A 20,448-nucleotide genomic window follows, 5' to 3' on the forward strand; every position below is an offset into this window, starting at 1 on the left:
TCAAATTTTGTTAATTTAATTACTTATCTCTTCATTTACAAATACTCTATGAATGTGAATAATATGGATTTCAAAATTTGTCGCTAGTCGCATCAACTCCAACAAATAGCTAGAACACTATATTCCGCTAGAACGCTATATATGACTCAATCGGATTTGTCATTCCCTGAGTAACAAACATAAGTATATCAATGTTAATAATCTTAGTCCTTTCATGGCAAAACTTCTGAAATTCTCTAACCAATTCGGTAACTGATAATTTATTAACTAGTATCTTCACCTTTAGAATGCAAGGCAACTAAATTCGTAAATACTGTTTTACACTGTAAAAAAATTTTCTCGAGGTTTCCGGAAAAATGCGGGCAGCTCCGGAGGCAGAGACGTTTCCGAGGAATTTCGGAAAATGTATTTTTCCGACTCGCTAAGAAACTTGTAGGTTTCCGAAAACGATCAGAAAAGTTTTCTGGCTTGGGCCGGAAAAGTTTCCGAACATCTTTCCGAGAGTTTTCGGAAACATACATGTTTCTTAGTGAGTTGGAAAATTGCTGTTTCTGAAATTCCTCGAAAACGTCTCTGCCTCCGGAGCTGCCCGCATTTTTCAGGAAAGTTTTCATACTAAAACCTTTCCGATTTCCTTCGGGAACATCCTAAAAAATATTTTCCTTACGGAGTGATGCATGATTTTAAATTTTATATGGCATGGAGACCTTCTGAATAAAATGATTCATCAAAGATGCTAATACAATGTATGTCATCTTTTTTTCTTCCTTCTCTTTTTTTATTTTGATTGTCTTCGATTCTGCAAATCAAATGTCTCCCTTAGAACAACATTGAAATTTTTAAGCTAATTAAAAAAAAATAGAAGTTGTCGGCCATACGTGCTTCTTGCATCTTTGATGGATAACAAAATTCAGGACTTCATGCTGCATAAAATGTGAAATCAGGCATCACTCCGTAAGAAAACATGGTGAGCCAAAACGGGTCAAATATCGTAGAAAAGTGAAAAATAGAGGATAGAACTTAAATAATTTATTTGTTCTAAAATCACTGTTCTTTTTAATCTGGCCTTATATTTTTGAAAAAACATGAAGTTTCATTGTAAAACTTTAAGACCAAAACCATAGCATATATTTACCATCATCTTCATTCAAAAAGGCCTATATCTTTTTAAAATATCCATATGACGTAGAAGAGTGCAATAGACTAGTCACCAACTGATGATTGTACGTCACATCCTTAAAGGTGAATATATTAGATTTAAGAATTCTGTATGTACACTAGAGTCTTTCTCATTTTTTTTTGTGCAGATATATTGAATGAATCCATATGTAAATACATTGTTTATATACACTTCCGTTTCTGTAAATCGACACACATTGTAATCTCACATACAGTTAATCTCTTCAACTGTAATTCTGACTTTGGTTTGATTCTTAAATTTTGCTTTAAACGTAAATTTCACGAATATATGGATGTCATAACTGTCGAACACTTCTATGATTGCGCGTTATGAGTTAGCACACTTAATTCAGATACTTTACTTCATTTCACTTTGTATAGCAATGGTTAATGGCTATATTATGGGGAAATTTGTGCTTAAAAGGTTAGACTATTTTTTCTTGTTTTTCTACGTAGATACGCACCAGACAAGTAAGAACATATGGTACTTAGTTTATTTACACACGGGCCTATTAAAATAATATTACAAATTTGTTAATTGAAGTTTACAAACATGTGGGTCCGTACAGCAAATGTGTTTTTTTGCTTTTTTTTTACTGTGAGGAAGCGTTCTGTGTAGTCGAAAATGATTGGAATTTTTCTGATAGTTTCTAAATACCATATTTTTCAAATACGAACCATTAAAAAAAAGTTTTACTTGCTCAAAATGTTCCCATACTTTTAGAGAGAACGAATGCAATTATTTTTACAAATTTAGTAAAACATAAATTTGAAGAGTGAAACTTGCGTGACTATACCAGAAATCTAACCCGTGACCTTTGGACTGACTTTCCAAATACGGCATCAGTGGATCCACCTTCCAGATTTTTTAAAAATCAACTGATCATTCCTCATTTTGCTGAGCACACGAATTTATTCGTAATTTTTTTAACCCTTACCAAAGTAGACAGAAACACGAACACAAATATATCTAGGACATTTAAAATTCCAAAAGCTCTCCCACCAGGAATCGAACCGGGGATCACGTACACAAAAGGTGCACGCGCTACCGTTAGACAAGTGGGAATGAATACCAGCACACAACGTTCACTCTTGATGTCGATATTCGGCTGTCAAGACCACATAAGGAGTAGTATGACTTTCATGTCATGGTAGGACTACCTTCGTCTGATAATAGTGACGTGTTTATTTTCTAACACAGCATGTAGGTTTTTCACTTCCGTTCTGTCATGTTTCATTTCAATGAGGCAGCCGCTTTTAGGGAACCTCTCTGTTATCTAAAATACCTCCTTAGTATTCAAATGTATCTTTAGAATATTTTCATTACTGTTAATACATAAATTCTACGGAACACCTCAAGAACGATTATTTAACATATAAAACTACATTTGCTGAAAAAGAAATAGGCCTAGGGCCTATATATGGAAGAAATTTGTGCTTGGATCCGTACATAAATCTGTACCGCATCGCAAATTGCTACCATTATGCAAACACGACAGTGATTTACTAACATAAACTTTGCATAATTAAAAGAGTCATATTTACGAACACCAATGCTATGGTATTTTCTGGAATAAAACATAACCAATTGGTAATGCAAATGTAAACTTCAACCGTTGTTATTGTTTTGGGCAGAACTGGCACGACGATGCAAATGTAAATCTATGTTAAAACTTGTGTTTTCAAAAGTTATTCAAACAGAGTAGCGAAGAGGGGATTTCTTGCTGACGTAGATGTTAAATAAAGTAAAATGGTAAGACGTGGCAATACGATGAGCTAATCTATCCTAACCTTACCTACTTTATCCTTCATTTCTCTGGGTTGTGGTTCGATTGCCGGCCACGCAAATTTGTTTTAGACATCATCGTGTACGTATTTTTCCCTAGGGTACTCCTTTCCTCCCACTTTCTAATTCCACCAATTCACCATCATCATTCACTTCCTTCATCGTCTCCCTTAGTCTAAAGGGGAATAATCTTGTGACGTTAAACCGAACTATTTCATTTAATTTTTCTACCCTACTTGTGAAAATAATGGTTAAACGTTGAGCTAACGTAACCTAACATACTCTACCCTAACCTACATTCGAAAATAACGGCAAAGCATTGAGTTAACGTAATTTAACTTAATCTACACTACTCTACACTAATATTCTCTACTCTTCCTATCATACCCTATACTTATGGTATGCCTATACTTAGCGCATAAACCGAACGTTGAATTTAAGAAAAGACAGTATTTCTGTGAAGCTTAGCGTAGTTTGTAGCCAAACATTATTTAAGAAAAAGGGACTATTTACCTTTACTTGAACATGTCGCTTAACAGGTGGATAAAGAATTGTGATCTGTTAGAACATAGCTTTTTTCCTTGAATATTTGGGCCCTAGATATCGATATTTTGTTTGGTTTCGAGTTTAGCATCCCCATCAGCAGAGAGGCTTAATGTAAGATCCGAACTACATGAGCTCCCACGCCATCCCGTTTATCCCCGCCCCCCCAAAAATGCGCTATTTTTTATTTTATTATTTTTTTTTAAATATCAGATACAGTTTCCTTTTCAGTATTTGATAATTTCTTTTTTTTTCGTTAAAGATATGTCTGTCTAGAAGCATTAAAACACATTTGCCTTCCCGAAGAGTCTACTTAGCCCGCTTTCTTCCAATATCTAGTACGAAATGCTACCACATTCTATGCAGTTTTTTAGTTTTATTTTTTCAGTTGTTACTGCACTGTTTTAGCCAATTAAATGTATGATATTGCATGACATGTCGTAAACCTCATAGTTTTATAAAACGTCCGATTATTTGTGGATAAGTTAATTCTTTCTCACAAACTGTTGGTGCGACGATGTAAGATTCTTACCGAGAGATAAAAATAATCAACGGTTTATCCTATCCGATCATAATTGTTGGTTGGTGCAACCGAGCGTAACTGTGCAAAGTGTGAAAACGAACTTAAAATTCAAAACAGAGGCAAATACGATGTGAAACATGTTTCGTAAAAAAAAAAACTGAATATAACTAATTACTGTCAGTGCACAACATACTGAAATGAAATTTGAGTGATACTCAAAGTATAGCATGTATAGGTGTGCACTTCCATTATCCTCATTTATGCGTATACCCCCGTCGCTGACGCGCCTGCTCCCTACGAACACACCATCTCGCTATCGCTCTAGATCCTCTGCTGCGCTCCTGCTTTGACTGTTAGATAGCATTCGTGCTTTTTAGTGATCACCTACAAGTTGGTTCGTGGTTTATACACTAGCTCCTCATTTGGTGCATGTTCTGCAAAAATGCAATTTTAATGTGTGAAAATTTGGTAGAACCGTCTGCTCGAGTAATGCCCCAAATATCCTAAACTAACCTGACCAAAAACTAACCCAAAGTAACCTAACCTACCTAAACCATAAAAAAGTACAGAAAATATAGCAAGAAAGTCTACAGACGCACCCCTCGCTCCGCTCGGGCCCCCTTGCTGCGCTCCTGCCTTGACTCGGTTAGATAGCATTCGTGCTTTTTAGTTGCCACCTACAAACTGGTTCGTGGTTTATGCAATAGCATCTCATTTAGTGCATGTTCTGCAAAAATGCAATAAATGTGTGAAAATTTGGTAGAACCGTTTGCTCGAGTAATGCCCCAAATCTCCTAACCTAACCTGACCAAAAGTTACCCAAAGAAACCTAACCTACCAAACCATAACAAAAGTACAGAAAATAGAGTAAGAAAGTCTACAGACGCACCCCCTCGCTCCGCTCGGGACCCCTTTACTGCGCTCCTGCCCTGACTCGGTTAGATATCATTCGTGCTTTTTAGTTGCCACCTACAAGTTGGTTTGTGATTTATGCACTAGCTCCTCATTTAGTGCATGTTCTGCAAAAATGCAATAAATGTGTGAAAATTTGGTAGAACCTCCTGCTTGAGTAATGCCCCAAATATCCTAAACTAACCCAAAGTAACCTAACCTACCTAAACCATAAAAAATACATGAAAGTATAGCAAGAAAGTACAAAATTTAAGCAAAATAATCTGGCCTCCAGTTGCAAAAATATGCCATAGTTTGTATGCCATATGTGTACACTGTATTGACACTGAGACTTGCTGAAGTCATTGTGAAAGTAATAATGAAGCCTCTCATTTAGTGCATGCTCTGTTAAAAGAAATACTAACCTGTACCCTAACCTGGAAATCTAAGAAATATGTGAAAATTTGGTAGAATCGTCTGCACGAGTAATGCCGAAATCACTTATATTCACACTCTCATGAAAAGTGTTTTACATCGTACTTTGCCTATATATATTCTTTTTGGTAGGACTGTCTGCTCGAGTGATCCAGGATTGGGATAATTTTTGGAACTAGGCCAAAATCATTTAAAATCACCATGTAAAAATTATTGCGAAAATTTTATGTATTTTTCCACCATCCTCGTTTATGCGTATGCCTCCCGTCATTGACGCGCCTGCTCCCTACGGACGCACCCTGTCGCTCCGCCCGGGCCCCCCTACTGCGCTTCTGCGTTGACTCGGTTAGATAGTATTCGTGCCTTTTAGTGGCCACCTACAAGTTGGTTCGTGGTTTATGTACTAGCTCCTCATTTAGTGCATGTTCTGCAAAAATACAATAACTGTATAAAAATTTGATACAACAATCTGCTCGAGTAATGACCGAAATATCCTAAACTATCCTAACCTACCTAATCCATAAACAAATACTAAAACTATAGCAAGAAAATACAAAATTTAAGCAAAATATTCTGGCCCCCACTTCCAAAAATATGCCGTAGTTTGTATGGCATATGTGCATACACTGTATTGACACTGAGACCTGCTGAAGTCATTCTGAAAGTAGTAATGAAGGTTCCCATTTAATGCATGCTCTGTTAAAAGAAATACTAACCTGTACCCTAACCTGGAAATGTAAGAAATATGAAAAAAATGGGTAGAATCGTCTGCACGCGTAATTCCGAAATTACTTATATTCACACTCTTCGTTTACGAAAAGTGTTTCTCATTTATTTCCCATGATGCATCAGTAAAAAGTTTCCGAGTACCCAGGTAAAGCTAGTTTACCGTAAAATAAAGGAAAAGTAACATCAAATTTTGGGAAAGTATGAGAAAATTCCTTTAAAATAAAGAAAACTTGTTTCCGATTATGAAAGGATTCTATATATTTCTGAACACACCGAATCCTTCCTGATTTCTTACGGAAAGTGTCTTATTTTCGTTAAAATGGAGTAACGTTCTGTTGATTTGTCCGGAAACCTCGACTTTTCTATGCAAAATCTTTCCCTGAAGATGAGAAACCTTCCCGATATTTTTTACAGTGTAGGAAAAAATAGAGAAAATACAGCAACTCATGTGGCAAACATACATGAAAAGAATTCTGCCTGATGAATTTAGACCATTCAGACAACAAATGTACTGAACTTGCATCAAAATCTTAGATCGGAGTTTTTCTTGACGAAGGGCTTCTTAAAAGTTCCTATTTCTTTCAAATTGTCGACTCTAACGCTTAATGTAATATCTGATTTAATCAAATTAATAATCCTGCTAATAGCTTTCTATCATATATATTAAACTACTCTCTTGACCAAAGGTTTAATTTCCAAATACTCTTACTAGTTAAAGTAGGACACTTACCAAATTAAAACGTAAAATAGTTTCCAAAGTGTTAACTTCCAAATGACCAGCATTCCACCTCTCTCATGTCTTTTAGATGGTAATATGCTCCAGGTCTGACTACACATTCACACGGTACTAGCTGAAGTGAGTCGTTATCATTCCACCAAACAATTATCGCAATAAAAATATTTCTAATTAACGACATAATAAATGGAGAAGAATATATTGAAATAACATTAATAAGGAAAACAGGACAGCAAATAGTCACAAAATACGCGGATATAAGTTTACATACATACAAGTGTAACAATAGTTATGGTGGAGTCGCCATTCGGGTAACGAAATGCGTTCTTCAAAATTATAAACCAAATTCCTAGTGCTCGATCACTTCGCCAATCAGGTACAAATCTCAATTCTGCCTTAGGACAAGTCGCGAGTGAATTAAACAGTTTTGGATAAAGTTCCAAGTGTTACTGTGTGAAGCTAGAAGTGAATAAAACACGCGAAGTTTTTCTTTTTATTAATCAAGTGGAGTATCAGTGCCATGTAATTTCATTGGCACTACATGCCAGCACGCATTGAGCGGCGTACTTTTCCTAGGCGGTGTTCATCTTATAACTCTGATACACGAGTAAAAATAGTTCTTTATAAAGTAGTGCTTCCCACAAGAAGTGGACCGTGGAGAAACATTTTTGCCATTTTCAAATTTTCTCACTTTATGTTCTTATAATTAAGTGGAATTTTTGCTATGTTTCCGAAGAGCAAGAATCAGTCTGTATCACGACGTTTCTTTCGTATAATGAAGCAAATGCAAACCAAGTCGCGAGTTCTAAGATATAATTCAACTTTGTCTCATACTTGCAATTTCTAAGGCCGCTTCTGCTTATGCTAGCTTTTGGTGAGATCACAGGCATTTTATCGCTGGTGCAGCAGAACCCCCTATACTTGGGGTGAATGTTTAATCCGTCTGGCTGGGGATTACTGCCTAAAACCCCCATGAAAAAGAAAACTGGTAGGTACATGATCCAATAGTTGAATTTCCACAGTCTCCTATAAAAAAAATAACTTTTAGAAAACTTATAAGTGAATAAATAAACATTTCCTTTAAATAAACAGCTATCTAGTCACTTTCCGCTTTTCGTTTTCAAAAGTAAAACAAAAATATAAAGAAAGGGAAGTTGAGTATACAAGTTTAAAGGAAGTTAAAAAGAAAGATATTGAAATACTCAAAGTCTTTTATTATTTAAAATTGACGTAGCATATCCGAGGAAAGTAGCTTCAGTGATAAAATTGCAACTATATCAGAGAAAATAAGTTGGTAACACACTGCCCTGCATTATGCGGTCACTGGAGAGAGAAAACGAAGAGTGTTTATAAGTCAAAAGTGAGCTTTGCAGAGAAACTAAAAGAGATACTGCTAGATTTAGGACAATTCCATTGTTCTAAGACGCCTGCGGGCAAGCACCGTTATGTATTGTATAAATGGAACAATTATTATTGTATTGCATGTAATAAAGTGAAAGTGCATTGGCATTGTCCCTCTCAATTCGGCCGTTGGAAAAACAAATTTTTAAGAAGCTATCTTGACACTAGGAGTCAGCCTATATATCGTGAACCAATGACTCCTAGCAAGCAAACCTTTGACGCTCCGGGGAGCGGCTTTGAGTTAACGCCGCTGGCCGAATATTGCCCTCTACCGACTAGAAATGGATACTGACATGTCAAGTGTTGGTCTGAGCGATAAACCAACACGAGCACCGCGAACTTTTAATTCAGATATTGAGGAAACACCTTCCGGTGTGGATTCTAAAGTTCTAGTGAACGACCTAAATATAAAGGACGAACTAGAAGTTGCAGAATTAATAGCTGTAGGTCAGGACAGCAACAATGGAGATAAGATCGACATCAGATGTAATGCCTGGTTTCTACTCAAACCAAGGACTCTTAGATGATAATAATTTGGCTGATAAGCAAAATAGATTTAGTAATTCAGCTTTAAGCTGAGCAAATAAAGAGAGTAATATATCAAAGGAACCAAGTAGAACATAGCGTTTTATTTCCCTGCTAAATATGACCCGTCAGAACCGAAAACGCCGTTATAAATGCGAAGTCCTGCTTTCCAACCTTTTTATACTGGTAGTAGTGATGAAACAATGTATGCTGAGGTAGGCCCCAGAACCATATATGCTAATATAAACTCTGAACCACAAATCTCAGCGAGTAAAGAGCCAATCTACGCAACTATTTGTCTCGAACCAAAGATCATCACGAATAAAGAACCAATTTTTGCGAATATCGGAACCGAATCAATGGAATTGAAAATTGAGAGTCATGACGAGCACAATGAAAATAAATTGTTCTCTTTGACACAACCTAAAAATTATGCAATAATCGAAGAAATTAGGCATTCATTACAAACAGAATTGTCTCCTGCAGTAGGGAACTTACTTCGATGTTTAACGTAACAATTATGGAACAAGAAAGCATAGGTTACAGTTGTTCATCGCCAGGACGACGAAGAAGAGAAATTAGGAACTCTTTTCAAGCTGACCCCTCAGCCCCCTTTGAAGATTTATTACCTGAGGAAATTTTAATGGGGAAATTTGATATGGAAATACAGACTGAGGCTTTGCAAAGGAATGATCTTAGCGTTCAGAAAATTATAGATTCCCTAAAATGATTAGAGCTGATAGCGACAAAGACCTCAAGGTTATTCGGACAACAGCTACTGAAACTAACCCCGGTATGCTTGAAAATAAAATTACCATCCAAGAGAAATTACAATATGTGGATATTATATATAATATATTTAGTGTAGTTACTAAGGTTAGGTGGTCAAATGGAGATGTTAGTAGTGCAGATTCCGATGGGGGTGAGTCGTTGAAGGATGACTGGTTGAGGTACGAACTACAGCAGATACAAAACGAGGAAAAAGCCAATCTCAGGAAAATGGTTGGCAGTTAACTTCTGTACTATCCCTGGAGGACAGATCGTAGCCTTCCCAGAACTCTGAAGAAGAACTCGGTTGTGACGATTGGGAATCTCCTACGTTTTCTACTCCCCGAGCGGTTACACAGGACCCTCCTATGAATGACACTGGTCAAAGAAATGGTGTCCCCCCTGCTAAAGTTGAGAGGATATTAGACGAAGAGAAGAGAAATGACGATTTTCTCACGTATGTTTACTCCAACCACAAGGAAGAAATTGACCTTTGTAAACCTTTGTAGACGTAGCGTTAATGAAAGAACAACCATGTAGATACCTATAAGGCCTAGGGGGAAGTTGTATAGTAGGTATGACCTTGATGGCAGCCATCTTGAAATCCACCATTTTGAATTAATGTCAAGTTTTTAAAATAGAAATAGGGCAATATGAGACAAAATTTCGGCTAGAATTTAATCAGAAACACAATGGTGAAGCTAGTTTTGAGATACACCTATTTAGGGAAAAATTACAGACATTTAATTGTTCACTTACTAAGTGCGAAAGTTCCTTACCTCCGCTTCTAACCTGCGTATTAACGGTAATAAGTCGATAAAAGCTTCTGTAATACTTATTATGCGTAAAGGGAACTGATACGGTAAGAGTATCCTTGATGGCAGCCATTTTGATATCCGCCATTTTGAATTAAAGTAAAATTTCCAAAATGAAATGAAATGAAATGAAATGAAATCTTTGTTTTACGTCCCACGGTTATGCCGGTTAGGTTAAAGGAGACGGTGATGATGAGTAATGAATGAAATGGTGGAATGAAGAAAGTGGGAGGAAACGGGAGAACCCCGAGATAACCCACGCACACGGTGTTTGTTCACCACAAAGTTCACTTGGGTCGCTGGGATCGAACCCAGGACCTCAAGCACCAGAGGTGAACGCTCTACCACTGAACCACCGCGGCCCCAAATTTCCAAAATGAAAACCAAAGAATGTGAAACCTCATTTTAATAGCAAATTTTCCTAAAATGCCAACGGTATGCTTATTTTTGTTCTATAATTAACCAGTGTGAATTCAGAACTGCTTCTAATGAGCACCGAACGTGCATTATTCGATCTTTCAAATTGACAACACCGCATATTTTAAGATTCCAACTGGCACTTTGCAGTTATTGCCATGGTTCATGTTTTCTAAATTTATTACATTTTTTTAAGAGTTGTGATTAGAATTCTAACTACATCTTCAGATTTGAATCTACATCCGGCCGCGACGATGTTTCAACCTTGAGGGAAGAGCGAAAGTCGCATACCTTTAAAGTACACTGAATTAACTGTTGCCTGTCTTCAGAATTTAGATTTGAGAATATCGGTAATTCTCGCATAATTTCTTCATTATCAACCAATGATATATGTGTGCCGCCACTTCATGAGACAATGTGGTGACCTCTTGTACAAAATGCAAATACTTTATATAATACACGAGAGGAATTCGATTTTACGATACTATGCCATGGATGACATCAATGCTTTCTGGGTCAATGTTTCTGAAGTTTGACAGGAGCAAAGTTCCTCATCAATCATCCTCTGAAACTTTTGGAAATCTGCAAATATATTTCTAACTGTAGCGTTAGAAGTGGCAATAGTCCATAATGATTCACACATATCAACATGCATTTTTAAGGTAGAATTCTTCCTATAGACGTACTCAATAACAACTCGGCTTCTCACCCATGCTAATTGGTAATGCCTATTCACGGGGTATTTCTGCCGGTTTGCGGGCTTGGGCGAAAGGAAATAGTAGGGCCAGTGATGTAAGTAGGAATAATTTTTCCATCATGAACACATTCTTTTATGCTAGCTTAAACCATCCGTGTCAAATATATTATTTTCTTAAATATTTAACACAAATGGACAGTAATAATAACAATAGAAAATTCTTTCATCACAATTCAATGGGTGAACAGCATGCTCAACCTTCCACCTTATCTTCAAATTGCAACCGAAAGCTGTACATCTACTACTTCCGATTTCAATATTAGAAACAATAGTTTTAAACTTTGCCATTGTTTCACAAAACTCATTCACAATACACAATCTGTTTATTTATTATAAAATTTAAAAACTGAACACTAATTAAAGTTGTCAGTTAATATAATTAACAAGATAGGAAAATACTTAATTTTTAAAGTAATTATGGATCTGTGCTATTATATAGGTAACCATGAAAGTTATTTCGCTTTTTCACCCACCATCTTCGAACATCGACATGTCACCTCACACATTGCTGGAAGATCAAAAATAGTCCCCATCAGCATCGACGAACTTCTGCCAATGTTCTAGCAGGCCATAGACTCCATCGCGGTACAACTTGGTGGGCCGTGAAGCGAGGAAGGTATCAAGTGCATTTTGAACCTCTACTACGGATTTGAACTGGCGTCCTCTGATGCGTTTCTTCAAGGAATGGAACATGTGATAGTCAGACGCTGTAATGAGTCGGGAGCATGGCGGATGCAATAGTGTTTGCCACCCAAGGCGTAGAATATTGTCCCGGGTCATCCTAGTCACGTAGGGTGTAGCATTTTCATGCAACAGAAGGAGCCTTTTGCGATTCAAAAGTTATATCTCCAGAGTTTTGAGTTTTTCTAAGCGGTTCGACCGCTGACGGTATACAGTTGCATTGGTGTTCTGACGAGCTAGCAGCGGTTTCTGATGCACTATGCCGCGATAAGTATACCAAATATACAGGAGAAACTTATTCTGGTACAGTTCTGGCTTCGGCTGATTTTGAACGGCTTCATGGAATGCTAATCAATGATGATGGCTCCGTTAAGCTTCGTCCAAGACCCAGTTCTCATCACATGTCGACATCATGTCCAGAAGTGGCTCATTCCTCAGATCAGACAGGAAACAAACACAAGTATCTGTTTGCTTGCTTTCTGGCTTGGAGTCAAATCATGAGGGATCGATCGAAGCAACTTGTAGTGTTCCCAAGATGATAGTGGTGCTTCCTATTGGTTTCTCCCCTGAATTTTAGTCTCAGTTCCTCATATGTCTGGACACTGTTCCCCTGAATTGTTGCCTGAAGATGTTCATTTGTACTCTCCGCATCAAAAAAAAATGTGACAGCTAACTCAGTACAGTTAGGCCACCCAACATACACCTTCCTATCTCATAATCGTGTCAGGTAAAGGGACCTCTCTTCTTTTTTCTTCTCCCACATAATAAAATTTCGCTAACAACAAGAGTGAAATTCTACTTTCAAACTACGCATGCGTTAGTTTCGATAAAATGAAATAAGAAAACCGAGACGAAACACAATTCATAAGTTGATGCAGGGAGAAACTGAAACACACATAATGAAAAATTGAAACCAATGGATGTCTATTACACAGAGATTCAGAATTGAGACCGAGAGTGGGAGTGAGAGAGAGAGAGAGAGAGAGAAGAGGAGAGAAGAAGAAAAATAAAAGGAAGAACGGCTGTAAATGTGGAATTCAAACGTAGTAAGAAAAAAAACTAACATTATGCAGTTCCGTTTCTAGAAAGAAAACAGTAATAACGTTTGTTTTCACATTTTTTTTTAGAACTATTCGAATATATGGAGGGTGCTTTAAACATTTATTATGTCACTTAATTTCCATTAGAATTGTAGATCTCCGAGACATATACAGGATAGTGTAAAAAGTTTAAAACATATGTTAAAGGGACCCCTTTTTTTGGTTTCCAAGGGGGGACAAATATAAGCGACATTGCAAATGTAGTCTCAAATTTCTAAAATATCTATTGAGTTTTTGATCTTCCGAAGCACAATTTCCTCTAAAGGGGGACAAGCGCCCCACCTTGCCCCGCTGATGGGCGTCCTTGCATATGTTTTATTTTCGCGTCGTTCGATTGCCAATTCGGTAGTGTTCATTTGACGAACTGATCCAAAATACATTCTAACAAACCCTGTAAATAGCGTTGGTCATAACTTCTATTTCAGACTACTAACAAAAACTGAACAAGGAAAAACGAAACAAAAAGAAAAAAAGAAATAGCAAGAAAGAGAAAATTGAGTGCTATTTTACTGAAAATTCTATCAGAAAAAACACTGTATTATGTCTAAACTATATCGTACTGAAAAGTTACAAATTTCCAAAAGGAAAAGTTTATGCTCTTCATAAATTTAGCATGTTTCAAATTTCAACATGAATATAACACATTGAATTATAGGATGGAAACAAATTTTGTGTTGAACTAGTATCAATAAAATTTTGTTTTCAAATATCCACAGAAGTTAGCATTTTTTAATCTTTTCCGAAGTTTTATCTGTTCCGAACATCTAGCATTGATTTCATCTCTTGTGGATATAACGTAATTTGCACAGATAGAATGAACACACTAGAACTCGAACGGATTATCGTGTCAGTCGGATGACCCAGGTTAGGTTTTAGACCACCACTGAGTCGAGGATTCAAATCCGTAGTGATCCGGTAATTCGAGTGAGACATTGTAACCCTGAGGATAAACAATAGATTTTACTTTTTCCTTTGCGTTTAAACACTATTTCTGTGAGAGATGAAAATGACTGGAGATTTTATCCCCAGAGCAGGAAAAACGCATCGCCGAAGTTAACAGTTAATTAGATTCTCCAGACCAGTTATATCGAGCTCTTAATCCGTTTTAACTTATGCACATGAACTGTGTGTGTGAGACAAGCAGAAGTGAAAGATGCAAAGACAGGATAAGAAATTGTCAGGAAAGAGTGAGACAAGGGAAACAAATATAAATAAGAAACATGCTTGTCATTGCAGTCTGATTAGAACGCACAGACTGTTTACTCGAATTATCTTCAGTGATGCTTTATAAGTTCTCCATGAGAAGATGAATCACTGTTTGGAGCCATTGCTTTATGGGCACAAACATACTTCTTGATGGAGCATCGACCCGAGATTTTTCTTTTCTAGGTCTAGCACATGAAAAGTATACCACCGATTGCTTTAGCTAAACACTGTTTAACAAATGATGTAGTGTTTTTTTTGTTTTTTTTGAGAACGATAAAACGAAAAGTGTACATTGCAGATCAATGATGTCTTTGGAATGTCCTGGTAATTCCCTTGCCCTTTGCCGACCAACATCCGCAAAACGTCTCTATCATCATACAGATGTTTGGTTCCACATTCTTACGTATTGCTTTTTCAGTATGATAAGTCGATTCTTCAGAATCATTTTGTAAAAAAATCAATTTGACGTGAACAGGATTTTAACCTATTTTAGAAGTATTATTATTCTGCCCGCTGGAGCGGCGTTTGTCCCCACTTTGAAGTCTACCACATACACGCCCTTATGACGCTCTGTCCTGTTCATTCAGTCCTTACGCAAGTTCACAGTATAACTGAACTGCCTATTACTTTTATTCTACTGATGGTACTTCTATTCTGCTGCTCTTACAATCACCCTGTATAGTTCATTTGATTCATGAGGGCCTATCGTTAAGACAAAGAAACTTCACAACATAGTAATCTTGTTCCTTTTGTTAAATAAATTATCCAGCTGTTAATATTTGTGGATGAATTTATTATTTCATTTTGAATGATCAGTCAGTTCATTCAGTGTTTGTTTCCTCATGTATTTTGGTATTTATTATTATTATTATTATTATTATTATTATTATTATTATTATTATTATTATTATTATTATTACGAGTTGACAAAAGTTGATAATGTACTGATTGAAACTGAACCAAGACAGCAAAACGACTGTGAGACTGAAACAAGATTTAAAACGGAGAATTATGAAAAAACATTACAAGTTGAGCTCTTGGCATAACGTCCGTTTACTTAAATATAACGGACAATTTGGCTGTGAATAGAATATTATATCCAGGGGGAACAAATTCAGTCATATAAGCCCAGTCATCACATGCTATATAAATTGCCACAAGAGTACCACCAATTTGTAACTACAATTGATAAACTTATACTAAGTTTGGTGGGCACAGAACACCAGCTTCTCTTATTTATGTATATAATTGGACGCGTACATTATGGAAACCATTGGTTTGTGTGTTATGTTATTTTTTAATGAATAATGAAAGTTGTAGAAGATTATTTTTTTAACGAAAGTTTAGAAGATTTCTTCCATTTCTATTGTAGTAAGAAGAGGTTACATTGAAACGGATTATACTGTTAGGATGCTTCACTGATTGCACAAAACAACTTCTTGCTATTTGATCAGTTTTGCTACATAGCCATAATTCTGTTGAAACCAGAAGCCGATAATTTCTGCAGAGAACACATATTTCCAATATCTATTACGGATTTTATTATATGGCAAACAAACTTCCAGTTCGAATAGGAGTTTAAGACAAGGAAATTTTCATATTTTTAAAACGCTTAATCGAATATTCAACAAAACGCTTCTCTCTATATCTTATCAATTTTAGGGTCTGTAGGTCAGTACTGAAACTGAAAGTGGTGGGGAAATTCTACTTTCCCTGTTTTAGTACGTATTAAGGAATTTACATATAATGTACTTTGGGATGCTTAAGCGATAGCAGAAAACATCTTTCTCATATGAATATGTCATTATTTTTCCTCTATAGTGACCAAAGCAAAAAATGGTAATTGAATAATTATATTACTGAACGTTTTATTTTCAAGTGCGGATTGCCTCTGTAATCGAACTTGATTCGTAATTTTTAATCAGCTACATACTAAAGAAAGTGCACATCTATCAAGCAATCCTAAAAATGTTTTCATCATGTGGACGGACAGAGGGACGACAAAACAAAATTGAATCGTTTTTGTTAAAAGGGCCTATGTGCAATACAAAAACTTGTCGAGAAATGATAAAAACTGATTTCATACGAGACGGTTCGGTTTATGACAAAAAGAAAATTGCCTTATATTTATCACACGTTTCAAGAAACACACGTCTTTTAAACACAAATTGTTACATCAACTCTAAAGTATTCACTTTTTTTAAAAAAAAGTTAAAATTGTGAGCAAAGTTACATATGTCCTTTTAACAGAAACCCATTCAAATATATAACGCGGTTTTGGTAAATAAATTTCCTTTAAAAACTATTTGTAGTAATTGTAGTGGTTTCGTCTAAAAATAAAATAGATTTACTTTTTCTATCTTCAAAAATATTCGAAAACATTGTAAAGAGGGAGGAAATTAACTATGCCAGGTATAAAACTTTGGTGCTTAAACGCGTATTTTTGTCATGGTGAAATTCGTAACATTACTCCGTCAATACTCCCACTGGGTAGAATAAGCTTCTTAACCAGTTTTAGTAAGAACTTAGTAGCATTTAGGTATAGCTTAAACATGGGAAAAGGAAAAATGCTCAGATTATTCATTATCCAATGCCATTTGAGAAGCCGGCGGATGTAAAGGACAATCAGTTGGAGACTTCCTAAAGAATAACTTCTCTTGCAGAGAAAAGAGGGAAACCAATCATAATATCAGAATCTGGAAACTGAGCGTAGAAGATTTTTTTAAAAAGGCATTCTTACTACATGTTTTTCAATATATATAAAAAATAACAACAAACGTAAGAACCATGAAACAACAAACGTAAGTCTACATTTCATTTATCATATAATGTGAGGAAATATAAAGGATATTACCAGTCCGCATGCAGACAATTGAGTATATTGATCTGGGAGTTCAATCATATGAATGAAATTCTTACCTGCTAATGAAGCACGAAGTACGATATGCTTCTCCCCAGTGTTTTTGTCTGTGTATTTTTCCACGTCTACAATCCAATCCTTTGTCGTATTACCTTTAAAAACGGCCTCAAATTCAATGATATGATGGTCTGTCTGATTTTTCCATTTCACTGAGTTAAGATCAAACTTCCTTATATTGCTGTGTGTAGGATAAGTGTCAAATGTGAGTGGTGAAAGAGCACTCAATGTTACGAGAAAATTTGTGCCAAATATGTAAAACGTGAATAAGTACATTCTTTTAATTTTGCGTTGAATTCCTCCTGTAAGTAAAGAAGGAAAGTATTACAAGTTTATTGTTTTTCATTTCTATGTAAAAATAACTTTAGTGTATTAATTCTTATTAATTTCAAAATAATATAGTTTTTATTCTTTTAATCCGCTGAAGACGTTTTGTAAATTTAAAATTTATTTTAGTTGGCCACGTGAAACATTTTATATAAAAAGATATAAAAAGAAGAAACCATCAATAAGCGAGAACAGCACATTATACAAGGTGTATGTTAAAACCAACACAAAGGAAAGCCGCAGATAATTCCTAATATATTACAATGAGGATAAGTGCACATAAACGTAAACTTACGTCAGCTTGTAAGAAATAGCCTTACACATTTTTAGAGTAAATCTTTTGCGAACGATATTTTGTGTATTGTTAAAAATAATTTTAAAATTAATTCATTCTGAATGTAAGTAATATAGCAAATAGAATGTAGCAGTGTGAAAAAAAAGCTCCTTTGTACAATGAAGTGGAATCACTAAATCAAGTGTCATAGAGGAGTGCATTTAGTTTAAATTGTCCATAAACAGTTGATCACATTTTGAGTTTGTGTTTAAAGATCACTAGGAAGGTGTGAATTGCAATTCCTAAAATAATTATTTTCAGCAAATCTAAAGAGAGTAGGAATCTTTGAGAGAACTTTGTGAATTGATGTGAAGGAGAGTTTAAGGATTTTTGTTTTTTAGCATTCCATTCGATAATATTTTTATTTATCTCTTCTTCTTGTCCTTTCTCGGAAACATCTTCATATGTTTTGTCTTTCGGTTGGATGACAGCTGTGTAGGAAGAGACTGTATTACATCCTTTTACCAAAAACAGTGAACAGCCTAATTGCCACAAGCAAAATTTTGTCAATGAGGGTATGAACAAGAATTTTATAAAATGCTTGTAGGAAAGAATAGGAGAAGTAAACAGAGATGGAGATCAGAGAAAAAGAGATTTGAAGAAGTTCTTTACACAACTAAGGACAAATGGAAACAACGAAGAGGATACGGTCAAAAGGAACATAGCAAGAACAAAAATGTCTTGTTATAGAAAGTCTAGGCACAGAAACAGAGAAATAAACATAATGCTTCGGAAAGCAGGAATTAGGACAAACGGGAAAGAAGAATGCAGAATAATTGAAGTAGCCAGAAAATGAACAAGAGAAAAGTGATAGCGGATACAGGTCAAAGCGGAGTAGTATATATGATGCGCAGAGTGTAACAATACGTATTTTTATAGGAGCAACAAAAAGAAGGTAGAAGGAAGTATAAAACCACACAAGGATTATGAAAGATTGAAAAGGGACAACGATTCGATATATAAGCATCAGAAAGAAAGAAACCGCAGGATAAGATGGGACTGAGCAGTGTCCATAGAAGTAGAGCAGAGAACATTGGTGAGAAAATGAAAAAACCAAGGCAGAACACAAAGTGATGAGAGGTCCTCCGTGGCTAAGCGGTTAGCATACGCGCCTTTGGCGTGGGAGACCCGGGTTCGATTCCCGGCGGGAGCTCATGTGGTTCGGATTCCACGTTAATCAGTAGGTCCACGTCTCATATAGCCTTGAAGAGACGTTAAACTCAAAATCATCATCACGAAATGATGAATTGGAATGCAGGATTGGCGATAAATAAAGAGTGAGACAATATTGTACATTAAGAAAAAATGGAAAGGAAGAGAAACGAAAATTAACAAATTAATAAGGAAAATAACAATTATAATTAGAGGGAAGAATATGTCCAGCAGAAAATTAAACTTTTCAAGGGACATATGTGTGCAGCTAAAACTTCAAAAGTGAAAAACACGAGTGTTACTTTTTATTGAAGAGGCGAAGCCTAATTAAAAGTTGATGTCTGAAGAGATGAGCAATTGGCAAGGAGAAAGAAGGAGTGGACGTCTGATGAAGACACAGTTATTGTGTTGAAACAGTTGCGGGATGGTTTTTCATGATTACGTACATAGCCTTCCACACTATTTATTGTGTTTTTGTACATTTTTACAATATGGAAACAAGTCATGATGGAATAGTAATTAGTTGTGATTGAAATATATTTGCTTATTACATACAGCATGCAAGAAGAAAGAAAACACTGATTTTACGTGAATTAGAAACTCCTGTCGCTTTTAGGCTGAAATGTAGCAAACGGTGAAAGATATTCAGAAAAGTATCGAAAACATATCCTTTGCATGATACCGCTTGCCGACTTTTATCATGACATCTTTCACTTGTGTATGTAAAGGAGCATTAACAGATGTTGTGAAGAATCACAAATAGATCATTATCATATGTGAACGATGCACTCTGATGAGACCGAAAGTTCGGTAGTATTTTGAAAAACTCTGAGACTTGCTTTCCTGTTGGAAAACATTCGCTCCCTAAATAAGTCGATTTTTACTATGTACCATCCTCGAATTGAGTAATCGAACAAAAATGCCACAAAAATACATCAACTCTTACAGGGTTAAAAATAAAGGTTTCTTGAAGGTAAGTGAGTTTGTTTAAAAAATCCTCAATCAGGGAGAATATGAGGGATGGTCATAATGAAGGATATGTAGAAGGATCACCCGAAACGTCAATTCAAGGCAGATCCGCTATCATCAGGGAGGGGCAGCTACAAAAAAGAAAATGAATGGAATTTAGTCACGGCAAACTGGCATTGATTGCATAGTGATGTCAACGAGATATAACAAGAGTACAATTGAATAAAACTTGAAAGGGCTTAAGAGACCAAACTCAA

The 20,448-nt window shown here is 35.9% G+C and overlaps 1 protein-coding gene across 1 annotated transcript in view; it reads right to left on the reverse strand.

Annotated features, from left to right (window-relative positions):
• LOC145683407 (hemolymph lipopolysaccharide-binding protein-like) overlaps positions 1 to 20,448 on the reverse strand; it is a 258,619-nt gene that overhangs the window by 121,445 nt on the left and 116,726 nt on the right. Inside the window, exon 2 of the mRNA XM_081754744.1 lies at positions 17,412 to 17,711. Coding sequence (XP_081610870.1) covers positions 17,412 to 17,711 — 300 coding nt within the window. The remainder of the gene's footprint in view (positions 1 to 17,411; positions 17,712 to 20,448) is intronic.

The sequence above is a fragment of the Thermobia domestica genome, chromosome 4, assembly GCF_964235325.1.
Source record: "Thermobia domestica chromosome 4, izTheDome1.hap1.1, whole genome shotgun sequence".
Lineage (NCBI taxonomy): Eukaryota > Metazoa > Arthropoda > Insecta > Zygentoma > Lepismatidae > Thermobia > Thermobia domestica.